Raw genomic sequence first — 17,549 nt, 5'->3', positions numbered from 1 at the left:
GTTCTTGCATGAAATCCTGTTGTGTTTGAAAGTCCTGGGGCTGTAAATCCTTCGACATGAGTAGAAGTAGAGTCATAGGAAATTAGTGATATACCCTCTCCTCTCCTGTGTGTGCATGTATGGATTCTAGATGAGATTACTTTTCCATCTGTAAGCTGCTGTATGGCAACTTTAAACCTCTCTTGGCACCACATCTGTAATACAAAATCCAGCTGCTAGAAGCACATTACTGAAACTTCGCTACCTTGTTTTTAAATTAGCCCCGTGGGGTACATTTAACATATCAGGAATTGCCAAGAGGTTAAAGCAGCCTGACAGTAGTGCAGACATATTTTTCTCTTAACTGTAGTAGAACCAAATGTAGTTTAGAAGTCTGTTTGCATGAGTCTGATGCCATAGTCTGTTGTGCATGAGATACTTTTCTCTGGTGATTGACTCCCTGAACAGACATCTTGGTCAGTATGAATCAGAACTGAGGTGGATTTGTTCTTTGCTGTGTAGCTGTGCCTCCTCCCACTGATCTGCGCTTCACTAATGTGGGGCCTGACACCATGAGGGTGACTTGGACTGCTCCGACTTCCATCGTGCTGAGCGGTTTCCTGGTGCGCTACTCCCCTGCCAAGAAGGAGGAGGATGTTGCAGAGGTGACAGTCTCCCCCTCTGACAACATGGTCATCTTAACAAGTAAGTGGGTTACCTGCATAAGTCAAACATAAGAAGCCCCTCAGCATAAAATCGTAAGATCACTAAGAGAAAGGACCTCCAAGGTCATGGAGTTGAACCATCAACTCAGCACCACTGTGCTTACCACCAAGCCATCTCCCCAAGTGCCAATCCACGCACCCCCTGAACGCCTCCAGGGATGGTCACTCCACACCTGACCAACCTTTCAGTGAAGAAATTTTTCCTGATATCCAACCACAACCTCCCTTATTGCAGCTTGAGGTCTTCTCCTGTCCCTTCACTTGTTACCTGGGAGAAGAGACTGACCCCCACCTTGTTACAGCCTCCTTTCAAGTAGTTGTAGAGGGTAAGAAGGTCCACGTGACACAAGATGAGGCAAAAAAAATTAAGTGTGGCTGGCCAAATTCTCAGCTGATCTAAAGTGATGTTGCAAGTAGCCTCATACAAACTCACACCAAATGGGGTTTGGCCTCTAGCTTTACCCAAGTTAAAGCCAAACCACAAGCAAGTTTTTTCCTGTCAATCCAAGGACAATGATGAATCAGGCTCTGAGGCAACTGCATTGATTTGCAGGCTGGTTAGGTATTAACAGTAAATACATGTTGTTCGCCTGGTTTGCCAATAATGTCAAGGACTTGCGGTGCAGAGGTTCAGGGAGAGGATCAGAATATGCAAAAGGTCATTGCTCCTTTGACTTTTGATGCTCAGACCAGAAAGCACATCCTTTTCTGGAACCTTACAGGACATGGCAGCAAAATGTGGGCATTTTCCAAAAGCTGACATTAATTTTTGGGGCAAAAGCTGTGTTGTATTTTTAGCTGGGGTTTTTTTTCTCTGTCTGAGAATCTTGTTGGTTAAGTGAGAGATAAGATCTGTTTTCAGAATAAAAAAAACCTAAATCTAGAGCTTGTCTGAGTTAGAACAGCTGTGTTGGAAATCCTTGGCCCTATTTCAGCTTGTATCAGCTAAACCTTCGGCTTGCTGCATAACTGAACTAGTAGATAGCTAGAAGGGACCCTGTAAAAAGGTAATTGCTTCTAGTCAATCTCCACAAACTAATGAAGCAATGACATAGGATATCACTGTCCTTCAGGCTAAAGCACTGCAAGGAACCATAATGCCAATAAACTTTTGATTGTCCTGGAGGCTCAGATCTTCCATCAAGCAAAACTTGATTGTCTCCTAAGAAACACAGTTAAAATTGTGTAGGTTGATTAACTTTGTGATGCTAGCAAGGAAACATGTCCAAATTCCTGTTCTTCAACTCCACAGACCTGCTCCCTGGCACTGAATATCTGGTGAAAGTCTACAGCGTTTCTGAGCAGCATGAGAGCGCACCTTTGTATGGAATCCAGAAAACAGGTACTTGGACACACATGTGCTTGATGCCATCCTTTGAGAATTCATTAATGGGACTTGATTACTTTCTTTCCCTGTGATGATGCCTTAAGCAGTTTGGTTGAGCTCAGCCTCGTGTCTCTTGAAACACCCAGGTCTTGATTCCCCCACTGGCCTGGACTTCTCGGATATAACGGCCAACTCCTTCACGGTGCACTGGATCGCTCCGCGTGCCACCATCACGGGCTACAGGATCCGCTACCAGCCGGAGCAGGGCGGCGGCCGGCCCAAGGAGGACCGTGTGCCCCCCTCCAGGAACTCCATCACCCTCACCAACCTGCTGCCAGGCACTGAGTACGTGGTCAGCATCATCGCTGTCAACGGCAGGGAGGAGAGCCTGCCCTTGGTTGGCCAGCAAACAACAGGTGAGCCTGGAGGGAATGCTGGATTTGGAGTGTCCTCTAGCAAAGTAGTTGTTGTTAAACCACATCTTCTCTAGCAGCTTCACTCATGAGGAAATGCCTGTGTACTGAGGTAGGGCCTGATTTAGAAAAAAGCTGGGAGGACCCATGCTGCTTTCAGATGTTTTCTAGGGCCAGCAGAACTATTTTCATTGAATCTAGTCCAATGCCATATGGTTTTTAACCAGACAGGTCTCTTTGGAGGGGAGTGTGCCCTGAGCCAAAGGACAGACAGATCAGTAGCAGAGGAGCGTGGTATAAGTGGAGTACGTAGCTGATGTACAACTGTGTTTAAACTCCCTTCTCAATTCTCTGTTGCTCTAGTGTCTGATGTTCCAAGGGACTTGGAAGTCACCCCTACCAGCCCAACCAGCCTCAAGATTTCCTGGGATGCTCCTGCAGTGACAGTCAGATACTACCGGATCACTTATGGTGAAACAGGTGAGGGGAGTGTGCTACAGATGGCCACAGACCAGACACTCTATTCTGAGGCCATTGAAAAGCAAATAACAAAGGCACCTGGGGCTCTAGCAGACATTGAAATACCTTTTATAAAAAAGAGCAAATCATATTTTGTCTACCCAAAAGAAGGAGCACCTGGAGTATTCCAGTAATCTTAGAAGTGGTTCTGTGTATGTATTTCATTCTTTTCCTTGGAATGGTAAAAACAACTTTGACCCAACAGCCACTGAAATCAACAGGCTCCTGTCTTCAGGTTGATGCATATAGGACTATCCTGGTTTTTGTAGACCATTTTAAATTTTGTAGACCATTTTGTAGAGATTTTAAATGTATGCTTTACAGATCCATCACATGCCTTTCTTAACCTACTCTTACTAGGTGGAAGCAGCCCAGTACAGGAGTTCACAGTGCCTGGCACCGTGTCTACTGCCACCATCACTGGCATCAAGCCTGGTGTTGAATACACCATCACTGTGTATGCTGTAACTGGCCGTGGAGACAGCCCTGCCAGCAGCAAGCCAGTCACTGTCACCTACAGAACAGGTGAGACCTGATTGAACCAAACAAGACAAAAAAAACCCCATACCTTTGTGTTGGCATTTCCCCATAAACGCGTATCACTGATCCCTGGTTTCTCCCAGAAGCCAAGGCCATCAGTTTCAGTGGAGCTGTGTATCTTTGGCTTGTGTATCATGATAACTGACATGCCACAGGAGGGGACTGTGGATTTGGAGAAGGGGAAGCCTGTGGAGTGCAGATGGGGATAAATGCAGTACTCAACAGCTCACTGCAGAGTGGAAATCCTGTTGGGCTCTCATAATGTGGGGTCACTGCTGGCTTAACTCTAGTGCTTCACTGTCAGATTGGGATCCTGAGGAAAACTAACTTTCTAATGCCAAGACTGTTGTCTCGCTCCTGATTTGGGTATAGCCTAATCCTACTCCTGCTGTAGCTGCAGATAAAGGCATCTAGTAGCCTTTAAAATAACAAAAATCCTCAACTAACATTGATATGAGATCACTCACCCACACATCACGATTAAGGCTTTTTTGCTGTGGGCTAGCATGAGAGACAAATAAATAGCAACATGTGTTTTCTCTTCCAAGCAAGTGCAGAATAAAGTTCAGCCAGGACACAGCAGTGGAGCTAGGGTTTCCTGTACCAACATACTCAGAACAAATATTTTTGTTGCTCAGAAATAGACACACCATCCCAGATGCAAGTCACCGATGTCCAGGACAACAGTATCAGCATCAGATGGCTCCCTTCAGCATCCCCAGTCACAGGGTACCGGGTGACTGCTGTCCCCAAGAAGGGACATGGGCCCACAAAAACGAAAAATGTCCCTGCAGGTAAGAGCCATGCCATCCTTCACTGGATCTGTAAAGAATGCAAGATGTGACCACTAAAATCCTGCTGCTGCTTGTACCTTTTTTTGCCATCCTGCTGATTTTCAGTTCTGTCTCATCTAGGACAGATGAACTCAGGCAGATTTTTGCCCCAAAAGCTTCATACTTGCCACCACTGTACTGCAAAAGTTTGTTCTTGGCAGCCTCAGTGTGCATGAAAAGCACCTGCATTTCAAAGAAATACCACTGGATTTTCCAGCATCCAGCAGAACTTGCTCTGAAATCCTTGTGGAAGTCACATATTGTGACCCTTGGTCACAGCATGGGTTCATACACTACAGGTTTGTAGTGTAGTACCTGTGGGACCTGCCATGTCAGCTCTCAGGAAAACTGCATTTTGTGGGATCAGCAGAGCACTTGGGGATGCTTGTGATGCAGCTGAGTTGATGATCAGTCTTATCCTAAAAAATGATGAAAGCTTGTCTCCCTATACTTTGTTCAACTCACTGTGCCAGCCTGCCCTTTCAGCTGTGGAGCCTTGGAGCAGATACAGATTGCAGTTGTGCACTGCTGGAGAAGCATGGTGCAATTTAAAGGCAAATTTAATTTGTCAGTCCCACCTTGTTTTAATGACATTTATTCATGGTATGGCTTAGACAGGCCATTAATTCAAGGCTACTTTGAGGCCAGCTCTCTGCAGCTTTGTGCTGTTCTTTCTGACTGATGGTGGTGTTCTTTCCTGCCAGATCAAACCCAAGTGACAATTGAAGGTCTGCAGCCCACAGTGGAGTACATGGTCAGTGTCTATGCTCAGAATCAGAACGGGGAGAGCCTGCCCTTGGTTGAGACAGCTGTCACCAGTACGTATTTCACTTCATGGGAACAAACACATGTTTTCTATTGATGTCTGAACCTACCACCACATTCCCAGGGAAAGCAAAAGCCAGGTGTCCAGGAGAGCGTGAGGTGGCCTGCCCTGTGAGAAGTACCATGCACCTAAACTGCTGATGCTGGCAAAAACGCAGTCCCTCTGCCTCAAAACACTGCCAAAATGCAATTTCCCACCCCCTCAAAGTGCTGTGCTTCTCATTTTCTTTCACTAAAGCCACAAAGTCTTTTGGGCCTTTGTTTGCCATCAGCCAATCCAAGTGGATAAAATGTGCCAAGATCTCCTTTGTGTGGAGCTAGGTGGCAAAGGTGATTGCTGATAAGGGACTGGACTGGGCTTGGGGGCGCTTGCCCTGTGCGAGGGAGTAAGGGAAACCACATGGGTTATACCAAGAACTTGAGATGAAGCACTGCAAAACAAAGAATAATTCCAGGACTGAGGTGCTGTGTACAAAACAGCAGTCTTGCTCTGGTCACAGAAGGGACAAAAGAAAGACTTTAATTCAGGGATATGTTTGAGGTAAACTGCTTTTGAGGGATACCTCTGGGGTAGGGATTAGTGTGATTCTTATTTCCCTGCTAAAGCCTGGAAACATGACTCAGCCTCAAACATTACAGACAGCAGGAGCTTCTCCAGAGCTTTGCAGAGATGAGTGAAGAGTCCACATTCAAACCAACAAATTCCTGGACAAAAATCACCTTTGCCAACTAGAAAATGCAGAAAATTGAGGACTAATACAACATGGCAAATGAAAAAGATGAAACTTTTTAGAAAAGCGTGATTTTGAATCAATGTAAAAATTACATGCCAGATCCTCCCATTTTGTGTAACAGATGGGTGGAATTCTGTGATAGCCACTCCAGACTTCTGAGGAACGAGGCTCACTTCCCCTGCACTGAGCTCCCACCTTGCCAGGAAAATCCCATGAACTGGTTTAACTGGGAGGTGTGCATATTACCCAGTTGCACCTGTGGACATTCCCTGTGCACTCAATACAAAGCTGAAAACTTTGTTTCTAACTGATTTTACAATGTAATAAGCTGAGTAATTTTGCTTTCTTGATGAGTGTGTTAATTGGACATTAATTTATGAAAGAAAATAGCGGGATGGATTCTCCTTGGACTGCCACCCTGCACAGCAGCTCACAGTAGCGAACAGTGAGTGCAGCATGAACCCAAACTTAGAGCCAGGTGGGTTCTCTGGCTGCCCTTGGCACTAGCAACCACTTACATGGGAGAAATGGGTCCTAACATTCCCATTTCTTTTTTTCTCTTGTCCACTTTTAAGGTAGCTTAATGCTACTAGAGTTGTGTGAAAGGGGTTTTGGTGCCAAGGGCACTCAAAAACAGGGGAGAATTGGTGTCCTGGCTGCTTTGAAGGTGGCAATGCAGGTCCTTTTGGTTTCAACAAGGCCAAGATTGCCTTCCTGCTGCCTGGCACCTGCAAACTCCGGGCTAGGGATGTAAGCATGTGTGCAAGGTGCAGCACAGAGGAGAATCCAGTTTCCCCTCGCCATGCCAAACTGAAAACCGCTTTGCATGAAATCGAAATGCTTTTTATTTTCCTCACCCACGACCTGCTTTTTATCACTTAACCTCTTACCGTTAATTTGCCTAACAGACATTGACCGCCCTAAAGGACTAACATTCACTGAGGTGGATGTTGATTCCATCAAAATTGCTTGGGAAAGCCCTCAGGGGCAAGTCACCAGGTACAGGGTGACCTACTCAAGCCCTGAGGATGGAATCCATGAGCTATTGCCGGCCCCAGGTGGCGAAGAAGACACTGCTGAGCTGCATGGCCTCAGGCCAGGTTCTGAGTACACTATCAATATCGTTGCCATTTACGATGACATGGAGAGCCTGCCCCTCACTGGGACCCAGTCCACAGGTACAGCTCCCACCACCCTCAGCAGGCCATGGCAGCAGCGGCTTCTGCCCCGAGGGGTAAAGTGTGCTTCCATGTGCAACCGGTGCTCCGTGCCGGGACAGCCCCGGGGGCAGCCCAGGGGATGGGATTGCTCCTGAGGGATGGCTTTGCTGGGGCCAGAGAGCTGCCTGCCAGCAGAGTCAGCCTGCATACACATCAGGGAAGGCAGGCAAGAGAGCAAGACTGCAGGAGCAGATCCTAGAGAAAGGAGGGAGGGGTGTCCAGTGGTGTCCTGTCCCTGGTCACAGAGCCTGATCCGTGGTGAGCGCTCTCACAACGCTCGTGTCTGGCCTTCAAGGTATGGGACACCTGAAAGCACAGACAGTGACCAACAAGACAGATGAGGGCAGCTTTCATGCCTCAGGGACCTTGCTGCTGGAGCCAGAGATGAGCAGGAAGGGCTGGGAGACTGCTGAACCCTCAGGTCTCACAGAGCCTGCAGATACCTCACTGGCACTGCCCTAGGGACCACTGCATGCCCACACCCTGCACCCTCATCACCTCCACAGGAGAGTCCCTTCTGTGCCAGGCTGATCAGCTACAGTTCCATGCATTGAAAATTCCTTGATGAAAAAGGAACATTATTGCAAGGAATTAGCTTACCATTGCTTCCAGTGATGTGGAATCCATTGCAAGCTTCCAGCATTACCAGATGTGACTTTATTACAAAGACAGGTAGCACCTGTGTAATAAAGGTCTCCCATTCATTTGTGGCTGAAAAGTTGGTGCTTTAATTCCAGGGGTGGAATGAATTCAGTGGGTCCTAGTGTAAAGATCTGCTGTGCTAAACTGAAGCAGAGTGATGTAATGATGGAACAGCTGGCTTGACTACCTGCCAGAAATGCAAATGTAATACTTTTTCAAACCCACCCTCTGTGATTTACCTTTTGTGGGCTGTTCAAAAGTGGATTTGAAGTAATTCAAGACTTTCCACTGACTCTCATGGGCTTTAGATTGAGCTCTGAGCAAAGCCAGAAGGCAGAATTATCCTATATTTCCACTCTGTAAAACTGGAAAGCTTTGACAGCAATGTGCCATAGCGGGCAGTTTGGTAAGGTGTATCTTTATGTTAAGGTGTATCTTATATATAGATATATTTATTTACAGCTCCTGTCTTACCAACAGTAAGGCAAGGAAATATTTCAATGGACACTCCTGTTTTTAGGCAAGCATTTGTTTGTAAGGATAGTGGATGTGTTAGCTCATGAACAGGCTCTGGTGTGATGAGCCTTATGGCCACCACAGCTCTGCTTTTCCATTGCCTTGCTCGCTGTGTAAGTGGCTGTAAAATGCTTCCCCTCTCCATTTGCAGTGTTTTTATATCTTCTCTGCAATTCCTGAGCCTGCTTCCTACTTACTTTTGTAAATCATCCGTCATGTTTTAGAAGTGGACAGACAGGGGCAAGAGGAGCAGGACTAAACCGTGAGCTGTGTGATGAAAAGCAGAGACTGGTAGAATAATTAAAACAGATGGGCCTACTAGAGATTTAAGCACCTTCCCAAGCCTTTACTTTGTATTGTAGCAAATGTCATTGCTCACGTAACTTCAGGGTTGAAGCATCGATATCTCCTTATTTCTGCTGAAAAATGTTGCTGTAGATTTTGGAATCTCCTCCTGAATAACATGTCCCCTCCCACGGTGTTTTATGCCTGTCTTTGCACAAGGCACTTCCCTGGCCTAAACCTGTCTCATGTTCAGGAGAGAATATTGTCTTATCCAGGACTGTCTGTTTTTTTAAAGTAACCATGTGCCAATCTGGATTTCTGCAGCAATTCCACCTCCAACAAACCTGAAGTTTACTCAGGTAACTCCCACCAGTCTCACCATCAACTGGAATGCACCCAACGTTCGCCTCACTGGCTACAGGGTCAGAGTGAACCCCAAAGAAAAGACTGGTCCTATGAAAGAAATCAACCTTTCTCCAGACAGCACATCTGCAGTCGTGTCTGGCTTGATGGTAACTTTTTTCTTTGTGTTGTGGGAAGGAGATTTTTGAAGAAATTTCAGATTCCCGTGTCAGGAGCTTCAGTTGATCATTACAGCTCCTAAGGGTCTGGCTCTGAAGCTCAGGGCAAGTCAGACTGCAGCTACTCAGCGCTGTAGTTTTTTTAAAAGGCAAGTAATTGGCCTGCTGAAGCTGCATTCTACCCCCTTCCTTATCTAACACAGAGAGACTGGATGCCTAATCAAATGCAAATCACCAGGTTCACAATCAAAAGTAACCCAGCAAAATGCTTTTACTTGTCTTTCACAAAAGTGGTCAGATAAAGTGATCTGATGCAGAGATTTCAAGCTGTGATATGGGAGCTCTGGCAGTCTATTGCCTATTTTTAAGATATCTGCAAAATATAAGTCAAAAATGCAAGTCTTTCATGAGTAGGCTTAAATTTGCTATATCGCCATCTTTTCCACTGTAAACATTTTAGAAGTTCCTGAACTGGAGAAGGCTGAAAGTAACTGCTTTTATGGTTCCTGCAATTTAAAAAAGCTACTGATCTGTTTTTAAGGAGTTTTATGAATCATTTTCAAAAATGAGCCTTAAAAAACATTCTAATCTAGGTGGACTCATGGTCTGATGCAGCCAAGGACAAAATCCCTCATGCTGTTCCTTTCACAGTTCTCTTTTATTCACATTATTTTATTCTTTATCATACCAAATGGCATCCATTAACCCTGGGAAAAATAGGAGGGAGATTAGAGTTTCTCTGAAGAATCAGCTTTGAAGCACAGATTCTAAAATGATGGGTGGTAAATAAGCTTCTTCCAGGATTTCTTCTGCTCCTGAGTGTGCACATGTGCACAGTGTGTCAGGGTCCATGCCTACTCTTTTATTACAGATGGAAATAATTAGAATTATCCCATCAATCCTTCCCCAGTTAATTTTAAGGTTTGGTATTTCAGTAAGTGGTGACTGAGCTGAACGCTGACTTAGGGCCAGGATTATTTCCCCTTGTGCCAGGTCCTTCTCGTAACGTGGTACAACTCTGTCCATTCCAGGTGGCAACCAAGTACGAAGTGAGTGTGTATGCCCTGAAGGACTCCCTGACCAGCAGACCAGCCCAGGGGGTGGTCACAACCCTTGAAAGTAAGTGGTGACCCTCCCCAAATGACCACTTAGTGCTGTGTGGGTGCAGAGGCCGGGAGCCTGCTCTGTGTCCAAGGTGGGGCTCTGTCCCAAGCTCCATCCCAGGCTTCACCAGCACTTGGCTGATGAGATTGCCAGTCCCCTCTGTACTGACAGGACCCCTTTCCCTTGTGGTGCAGATGTGAGTCCCCCTCGCAGGCCCAGGGTGACAGATGTCACCGAGACAACCATCACCATCACCTGGAGGACCAAGACTGAGACCATCACTGGCTTCCTGGTGGAAGCCGTCCCTGCGGGCGGCCAGAACCCCATTCAGAGGACCATCAGCCCTGAACTCAGGAGTTACACTATCACTGGTAAGTGAGGGCTTCTGCAGCTGCAGGGTCACATCAGAAAGTACACTGGGTTCTTGTTTTGGAATTGAATATGTGATGAGAAATACTATAGGAACAAAAGGTGGGAAAAAATACCTGAGGGATCAAGAGTAGGCTCCAAGAAGGGGTTATTGAAAGACCTTCTGGTAGCCATCTTAGGTGGCTTCCTCTCCTCAGCTAACATTTGTGTTTCAACTTCATTTTAGGCTTGCAGCCAGGCACTGACTACAAGATCTACCTGTACACTCTGAATGAGAATGCACGCAGCTCCCCGGTGGTCCTGGATGCCTCCACTGGTAATGATCTTGTCTGACCTTTTTGCTCATGTTGACTCACAGTAATCACATATGGCCACAGCTAGGAGTTGTCTGTATCTGATGATTTAATTTAATTTAATATTCTCTGTGACTTACAGCAATAGGTTTGAGAAGGGTGTCAGGCAGGTGTAGCTCAGGTGAATATGCTGGTCTTTTCTGCATTTGGCTTGTTAAACCCTTTTGTTTCCACCCAGCTATCGATGCTCCTTCTAACCTGCGCTTCCTTACGACCACGAGCAACTCCCTGCTGGCCACCTGGCAGCCTCCCCGAGCCAAGATCACCGGCTACATCATCAGATATGAGAAACCTGGCTCACCAGTCAAGGAGGTCGTGCCTCGCCCCCGGCCCGGCACCACCGAGGCTACCATTACTGGTAACTCAGTTTTGTCTGGGAGCTCTTCACCTGAAACACTTGAATTTCAAGAGGGGAGGGAAGGCCTGGTTATAAAATGCATTGATGATTAGCTAATAGAGAGAATTGTGTTCCTTTATTGTGGTTTCCAGTACTAGAGGGTGGTCCTGTGAGCACACCTGTCCTACAAACACGTTCCAGCTCACTGATTAGAACAGCCACCACATTTGAACAGCCCGGTGCTTGTTTCCACTGTCACCACGACTGTTGTTATTTCAAGGAGGAAAAGCCCCTGATTCTGGCACTTCACCAGTGCTAAAGATCCCTTATGTTTGGGTCCATGATCCCAGCTGGCATGGTCAGATTGCAAACTTGCTCTGAGGGGCTGAGCTCTCTGCACTGTGCTGAAAACCTCTGGTGTGAAATGCACATACCTGATACTGTAGTCATACACACCTCTCATTCTGCCTTAGTTCTCACACCTAATCATAAAAGAAAAGCAACTGCTAACTCTGTCCATTCCTAAAAAATTCTTCTGTGTCCTTCCTCCCTCCCTAGGTTTGGAACCTGGCACTGAATACATCATCTACATCATTGCTGTGAAGAACAGTCAGAAGAGTGAACCACTGGTTGGCAGAAAAAGGACAGGTAAACAAAGCTCTGGATTGTTGTTTGTTGTTGATTGTTTTTTGTTTGGTTGTTGTTGTTTGTTGATTGTTGTTGCCAACAGATGTCTTCCACTTGGGGAATACAGTGTGAAAGACACTGGAAGACACTTGTGGAGGACTGAAATAATAATGTTTTTAAAAATATCCTGTTCACACTACTTAGCCACACCTTCTCTTTGAGTCAAATAGGCTTTGTAAGGAGGTTTTCCTTTTTAAGGATGCAGGAGGTACACTTCTAAATTTATATTAATCACATTTACCTGTGTTTGAACACTAGCAACAGATGTGCTTGATGCTGGATTCTTGCTTGGGTACCTAATGGATAATTAAATCGGGGTTAACATTACTGTCTAACACTTGATGGCATCAAATGCAGAATCCATTCAATTTGTTGCCTGTTGCATTCCTCTTAATTTGCAACTTTCACAGTACAAGATTAAGATACCTATAGCAAACAAAATACCAGCTGGATATCCAAATATGATCAAGGTGCAAGTTTCTTCCTGCTCACCAGTGATTCCTCATAAAATGATCACCTGCAGCTATCTCTTGTAATTATTTCCTCTCAATTTGAGCACTGGTGGTGGCTTCTTTGGGTTGCAGTGTTCAAAAGCATCGCTCAGCTGTATGAAAATTTCATACCAACACACTTCTTATGCCTGTGTGTGAAAGATAGAGGGAAATTACCTTTACAGTCACTGCAAGGTCATAAAAAGTGTGTTGCATCTTGGGATAATTGCTAATATTCGATGCTTGGAGTATTGTAACACAGCTGTTTGATTTACTACGCTTTGCTTGATGGCCTCTAACCTTTCTTTGACCAGATGAGCTGCCCACGTTGATTAGCAGACCACACCCCAACCAGCCTGACATCCTGGATGTGCCTTCCATTGACGAGGGGACCCCTTACCTCACGAACAATAGGTATGACAATGGCAATGGTATCCAACTTCCAGGCTCCTCTGGGCATCCTCAGACAGTAGGGCACCAGGGGCAGCAAGTCTTCTTTGAGGAGCACGGCTACAGGCGGCCTGGGCCCACCACAGCCACTCCCCTCAGGCCGGGATCCAGGCAGCCTCTGCCCAGCGTGGATGAAGCCATCGAAATCCCGGGGTACCAGGTGCCCATCGTGGTGGAGCCCTCGTACCCGCACTCCCGCGGGCCCCCGCGCAACGACAGCGTGGGGCAGGAAGCCCTTTCTCACACCACCATCTCCTGGAGGCCACTGCTGGAGAGCTCTGAGTACATCATCTCCTGCCAGCCCGTCAGCCAGGACGAGGACACGCTGCAGGTAACGGGGCTGTCCCAGCAGAGGGATGGTGTAGCCTCACCTGGGGAGGTCTCTCGGGGCACCAGAGCTTTTGGTGTGCTAAGGGAGTGGCAGGAATTAGCCTAAAGAGTCTGTTGAACACATAGCTGAGACCAGGATGGATGAAAGCCTCCCTCATCTCCTTTATGGAAAAGGCTGCAGGATAAAACTGCAAAACCAGAAAACTTAGAAATGCTGTCAGCAGTGACATTTCACCAGGGAAGGGGGCAGCAAGCTGAGGGGGAGTTTCAGAGATTGAGGTGCTGCTTCCCCAAGCTACAAGACTCTTCCTGGTCCAAGACTCTCCCTTGATTTCCTTGGAATAGCAAAACTATCCCCTCATGATCCATAGTCCAGAGTAGCCAAGTCTAACTTGGTATTGTTTGAAGTTCTCAGAGTATCTTAGGGGAGCGGTCTGGCTCCATCATTGTACAGAGCATAGGGGTCATCCTAAACACCCTGTCATTCCTGTGAGAGAGGTAACACCTAAAGGGTATTCCCTCACACCTTTCTGGTGACCTGGCATTGTCTCTTGTTGCAGTTCAGGGTTCCTGGCACTTCCTCTAGTGCCACACTCAAGGGTCTTACAAGAGGGGCCACCTACAACATCATAGTGGAAGCCCTGAAGGATCACCGGAGGCAGAAGGTGCTGGAGGAGGTGGTCACAGTTGGCAATACTGGTAAGGAATAGCCTTAGGGAGTCTGGCTGAACCTGTGCAGCCCCTGCCTCATTCCCCTTACTCAAGGTAACCTACCTGGTAGCCAAGCTTGACAACAGTTCAGAAAGGAAACTTCTGACAAGGACAGTTCATAGCAGGACACTGGGGCAAGTGATTTGTGAGGTGCTCTGGCTCTGGATAACTGACACACGCTGATGGTGGGATGAGAGCTGTCCTGAGCTGCTGGGTAAGCACAGAGAATGTGCTTTGAGGCTCCAGACACACCCCAAGGCCCCAAGAGATGTCTGGTATATCTGTGCTTAAAGGGAGACTGAGTCACTGGTATCTTGTATCTGTCATAGGCTGGACCATCAGCTCTGGACCCTGAACTGGTGGTTGTAAAGCCAAAACACACACCTAAGGTGACAAATCACTCACCCAGCAACAGGGTCTGCTCTCCTTCTCCCTTCAGCCTGCCATGACACAGAACCTGCAGCACCCCAAAAAAGTGCCCATGCAGTTACCAACCCCCTGCTGTTCCTCAGCATCTCACAGCACATTTCCTCCTAAAACCAGGCACAGTCAAGTTGTTGCTCACCAGCAGCAAATGCAAAAACTCACACTTGCTTGAAACTTGGCAAATCAAAATGAAAATAGCCTTCATGTCAGATTTTTGTATCATTCAGCTGCTCTGACACATGCAAATGGAAAATAAATCACAGGGAGCTGGGCTGCTGACAACCATCAAGTGTATGCCCATGGGGTAGCTCCATTACTGCCAGGATATTACAAGAGGAAAAAAAAAGTGTATTCACTGAAAACCATTCTTGTCTTTCAGCAGTTCCCATTGCTGTGTGTGATGCCTGTTTCTCCTCTTTTTGTTCCAGTGTCTGAAGGATTAAACCAGCCAGCTGACGACACCTGCTTTGATACTTACACTGGCTCCTTCTATTCCATTGGCGAGGAATGGGAGCGCTTATCTGAAACTGGCTTTAAGCTCTGGTGCCAGTGTTTAGGCTTTGGCAGTGGCCATTTCAGATGTGACTCTTCTAGTGAGTAGCTTGCTGTTAACCATCCTCATCCCCACTCTCCCCCAGCACTTGTGCCATGTTTGACAGAATCAGCCTGATCAAAACATGATGCAAACAAAGGCAGGATCTGAAGTCCTTAAACCAAAGTGGTGTTTTGCATCATGAGAAGTGATGGAAAACTTTGGTTACCTCTGAGCTGTGCAAGCTAATCTAGAATTGCCATCAGCAGCAATCAACATTGTATTGATAACAGGCTTTTTTAGCTTGCCAGATGTGTCTAGGTAATATATGGGAAAGTGTGGATTTCGGTGGGTATTGCAGCCAGTGCTGGTATTACAGTAAGTCTGGTTTGCGTTGCAGGCAGCCTTTGCAAAGCAAGCTTGCAAAACCAGTTTTCTAATTTTCTAACACTTCTGCCCAGGGCATTAAGTTTTATTCTTTGCAGAACTGTGGTTTACATGGAAAAATATCCAACTTGACATAAGGGAATGGAACAAAAGTCTGTGATTGAGCAGTTTAACACAACACATACCCAGCTAATTGAAATTAGGCTTTTAAATTGTGGAATAAGCTCAGCAAAGACAGTATTTCTGCAATTTGCATAGATTCAGAGGAGTCTGTGTAAAGACACTTAATTTTACAGGAAAATATGCTTATTTTACAGGATTAATATTTATATTCCATTATTTAGTACACTTGGCTTACCCATTGTGTCTTGCAAGATTGTGGTAAATTTTATGCTGGGTATTTGCACAAAAAAGAACATTTAAATATTTTTCTCTCCTTTCCTGCCCCTCATGTATTAAATTCCTTTTCATTTCTTTTCATTTCCTATGAACCAAACCTCCTCTCCCCACTCTCTGTCACATCCTACCTTTTCCCCCAAGAGCCTCTACACATTTGCCAGAGCTGAAACAGCCTTCAGCAGTTAAAAACTGCAGGAGCTGAACTCATTTCCTCCTTGGGACTTAGATGAGCTGAGAAGATTCTTTCTCCTGCCTTTCCTGAGACAATGCCAAGCTGTTTTCCTCCTGCTGCATGTGGGATAACTCCTGATTCTCGTTCCTCTGCCTTCTCCAGAGTGGTGCCATGACAATGGAGTTAACTACAAGATTGGGGAGAAGTGGGACAGGCAAGGGGAGAATGGTCAGATGATGAGCTGCACCTGCCTTGGGAATGGAAAAGGAGAATTCAAGTGTGAACCTCGTAAGTGTCTTTCTGCTGTTAGTCTGAGCTCTCCTTCAGGAAGTCTCATCATCTCAGCTCTGTCCTGCCAGGGGGACAAGCAGATTATCAGTGTGTCTGATTCAGGCTGAACTGGTGACAGCTTCAGTCTGTTCTCACAAGAGATGAAGGCAGAAATCTCACATTCCTGAGCTTGAAAAGAAGAAAACCTTTTGTTAGCTCAGGTCACAGCACACTGAGCACCTGTCTGCCTCTGGCCCTGGAGTTACACACCAGGGACACATCACTGCTGTCAGAGGGGTGGATTACCCCAGCTGGACTTCCCTGCAGGGCCTGTTGCCTCAAGCTCCTCTGGCCTTCGCTCTGTGGCTTAAACTGCATTGCTTTTGTCAGGAAAATACCCCCCCTGTTGTAGGTTGAAGTGTCTGGAGAGCTGTGACCATGTCTGATGTTCCCCTGCCAGTCAGGGAGCCTTTGGTCAGACAAGGGAAGCACGCTTCCCCAGGGGCTCCTCCTCTGATCACCAGGCTTTGAGAATGCTTAAAGCCAAGCCCAGGCCCTGCACCTGAGCTCTGCCTGTGCCTCCACAGATGAGACCACGTGCTATGACGATGGGAAGATGTACCACGTTGGGGAGCAGTGGCAGAAGGAGTACTTTGGAGCCATCTGCTCCTGCACTTGTTACGGAGGACAGCAGGTGAGCAGGAGGGGATGTGTTATGTTGGACACAGGGGAGGCTGTGCTGGGCTGCACTTCTCAGACTGCTGGGTTTCAGGCCATGGAAAGGGCCAAAATGGGCTCATATAAGAAGAAAAGTGATTTGGAGAGCTGAAGTACTTGCACCAGTGTGTGGTGTAACACAACAGGAGCAGCCCCACTGGTGCTGGTGGCTCCAGCCTCATGTATGAATGACCATGAATTAATGGCTTTAAGCTGAAGGAGGGTAGATTTAGATTGGATATTAGGAAGGAATTCTTCCCTGTGAGGGTGCTGAGGCCCTGGCAGAGGTTGCCCAGAGAAGCTGTGGCTGCCCCTGGATCCCTGGAAGTGTCCAAGGCCAGGCTGGATGGTGCTTGGAGCAGCCTGGGATAGTGGAAGGCACCACCCGTGGCAGGGGAGTGGAATGGGATGAGCTTTAGGCTCCCTCCCAGCCCATCCCAGTCTGGGATTCCATGAGCCCTGGCAGCTCCTTGGCCAGGGCACCGACGGGCCCGTTCTGTCCCCGCAGGGCTGGCGCTGTGACAACTGCCGCAGGCCCAGCGTGGAGGTGGCCCCCGAAGGCTCCGCTGGCCACACCTACACGCAGTTCACACAGAGGTACCACCAGGCCACCAACACCGTGAGTACAACTTTTCCTCCTCTGCCCTGTCCTGCTGTGATTCTGGCTCAGGTGGCGGGGTCGCTGCAGGGCTCCAGGGCCGGAGCAGCGTGCGGGTTCGTGCTCCCAGCAGTGCA

General features: G+C 47.1%; 1 protein-coding gene across 5 annotated transcripts in view; it reads left to right on the top strand.

Annotated features, from left to right (window-relative positions):
* FN1 (fibronectin 1) overlaps nucleotides 1-17,549 on the top strand; it is a 51,530-nt gene that overhangs the window by 32,149 nt on the left and 1,832 nt on the right. For 2 of the 5 annotated variants that reach the window (XM_014257756.2, XM_014257755.2), the window contains exons 25-44: nucleotides 502-684; nucleotides 1,957-2,046; nucleotides 2,178-2,447; nucleotides 2,808-2,924; nucleotides 3,324-3,488; nucleotides 4,142-4,297; nucleotides 5,041-5,154; nucleotides 6,804-7,073; nucleotides 8,883-9,070; nucleotides 10,111-10,198; nucleotides 10,378-10,554; nucleotides 10,779-10,868; nucleotides 11,084-11,263; nucleotides 11,801-11,890; nucleotides 12,735-13,201; nucleotides 13,761-13,899; nucleotides 14,766-14,930; nucleotides 15,990-16,115; nucleotides 16,685-16,791; nucleotides 17,323-17,433. In XM_014257756.2, coding sequence (XP_014113231.1) covers nucleotides 502-684; nucleotides 1,957-2,046; nucleotides 2,178-2,447; nucleotides 2,808-2,924; nucleotides 3,324-3,488; nucleotides 4,142-4,297; nucleotides 5,041-5,154; nucleotides 6,804-7,073; nucleotides 8,883-9,070; nucleotides 10,111-10,198; nucleotides 10,378-10,554; nucleotides 10,779-10,868; nucleotides 11,084-11,263; nucleotides 11,801-11,890; nucleotides 12,735-13,201; nucleotides 13,761-13,899; nucleotides 14,766-14,930; nucleotides 15,990-16,115; nucleotides 16,685-16,791; nucleotides 17,323-17,433 — 3,293 coding nt within the window. The remainder of the gene's footprint in view (nucleotides 1-501; nucleotides 685-1,956; nucleotides 2,047-2,177; nucleotides 2,448-2,807; nucleotides 2,925-3,323; nucleotides 3,489-4,141; nucleotides 4,298-5,040; nucleotides 5,155-6,803; nucleotides 7,074-8,882; nucleotides 9,071-10,110; nucleotides 10,199-10,377; nucleotides 10,555-10,778; nucleotides 10,869-11,083; nucleotides 11,264-11,800; nucleotides 11,891-12,734; nucleotides 13,202-13,760; nucleotides 13,900-14,765; nucleotides 14,931-15,989; nucleotides 16,116-16,684; nucleotides 16,792-17,322; nucleotides 17,434-17,549) is intronic. The other 3 variants (XM_014257759.2, XM_014257757.2, XM_014257760.2) reach the window with 3 other exon arrangements.

Source organism: Pseudopodoces humilis, chromosome 8 (assembly GCF_049639895.1).
Source record: "Pseudopodoces humilis isolate 2021_Gansu_Grassland_sample_001 chromosome 8, ASM4963989v1, whole genome shotgun sequence".
Taxonomy (NCBI): Eukaryota; Metazoa; Chordata; class Aves; order Passeriformes; family Paridae; genus Pseudopodoces; species Pseudopodoces humilis.
Note: the sequence above shows the minus strand (reverse complement) of the source record. Positions and strands in the feature narration are given on the sequence as shown.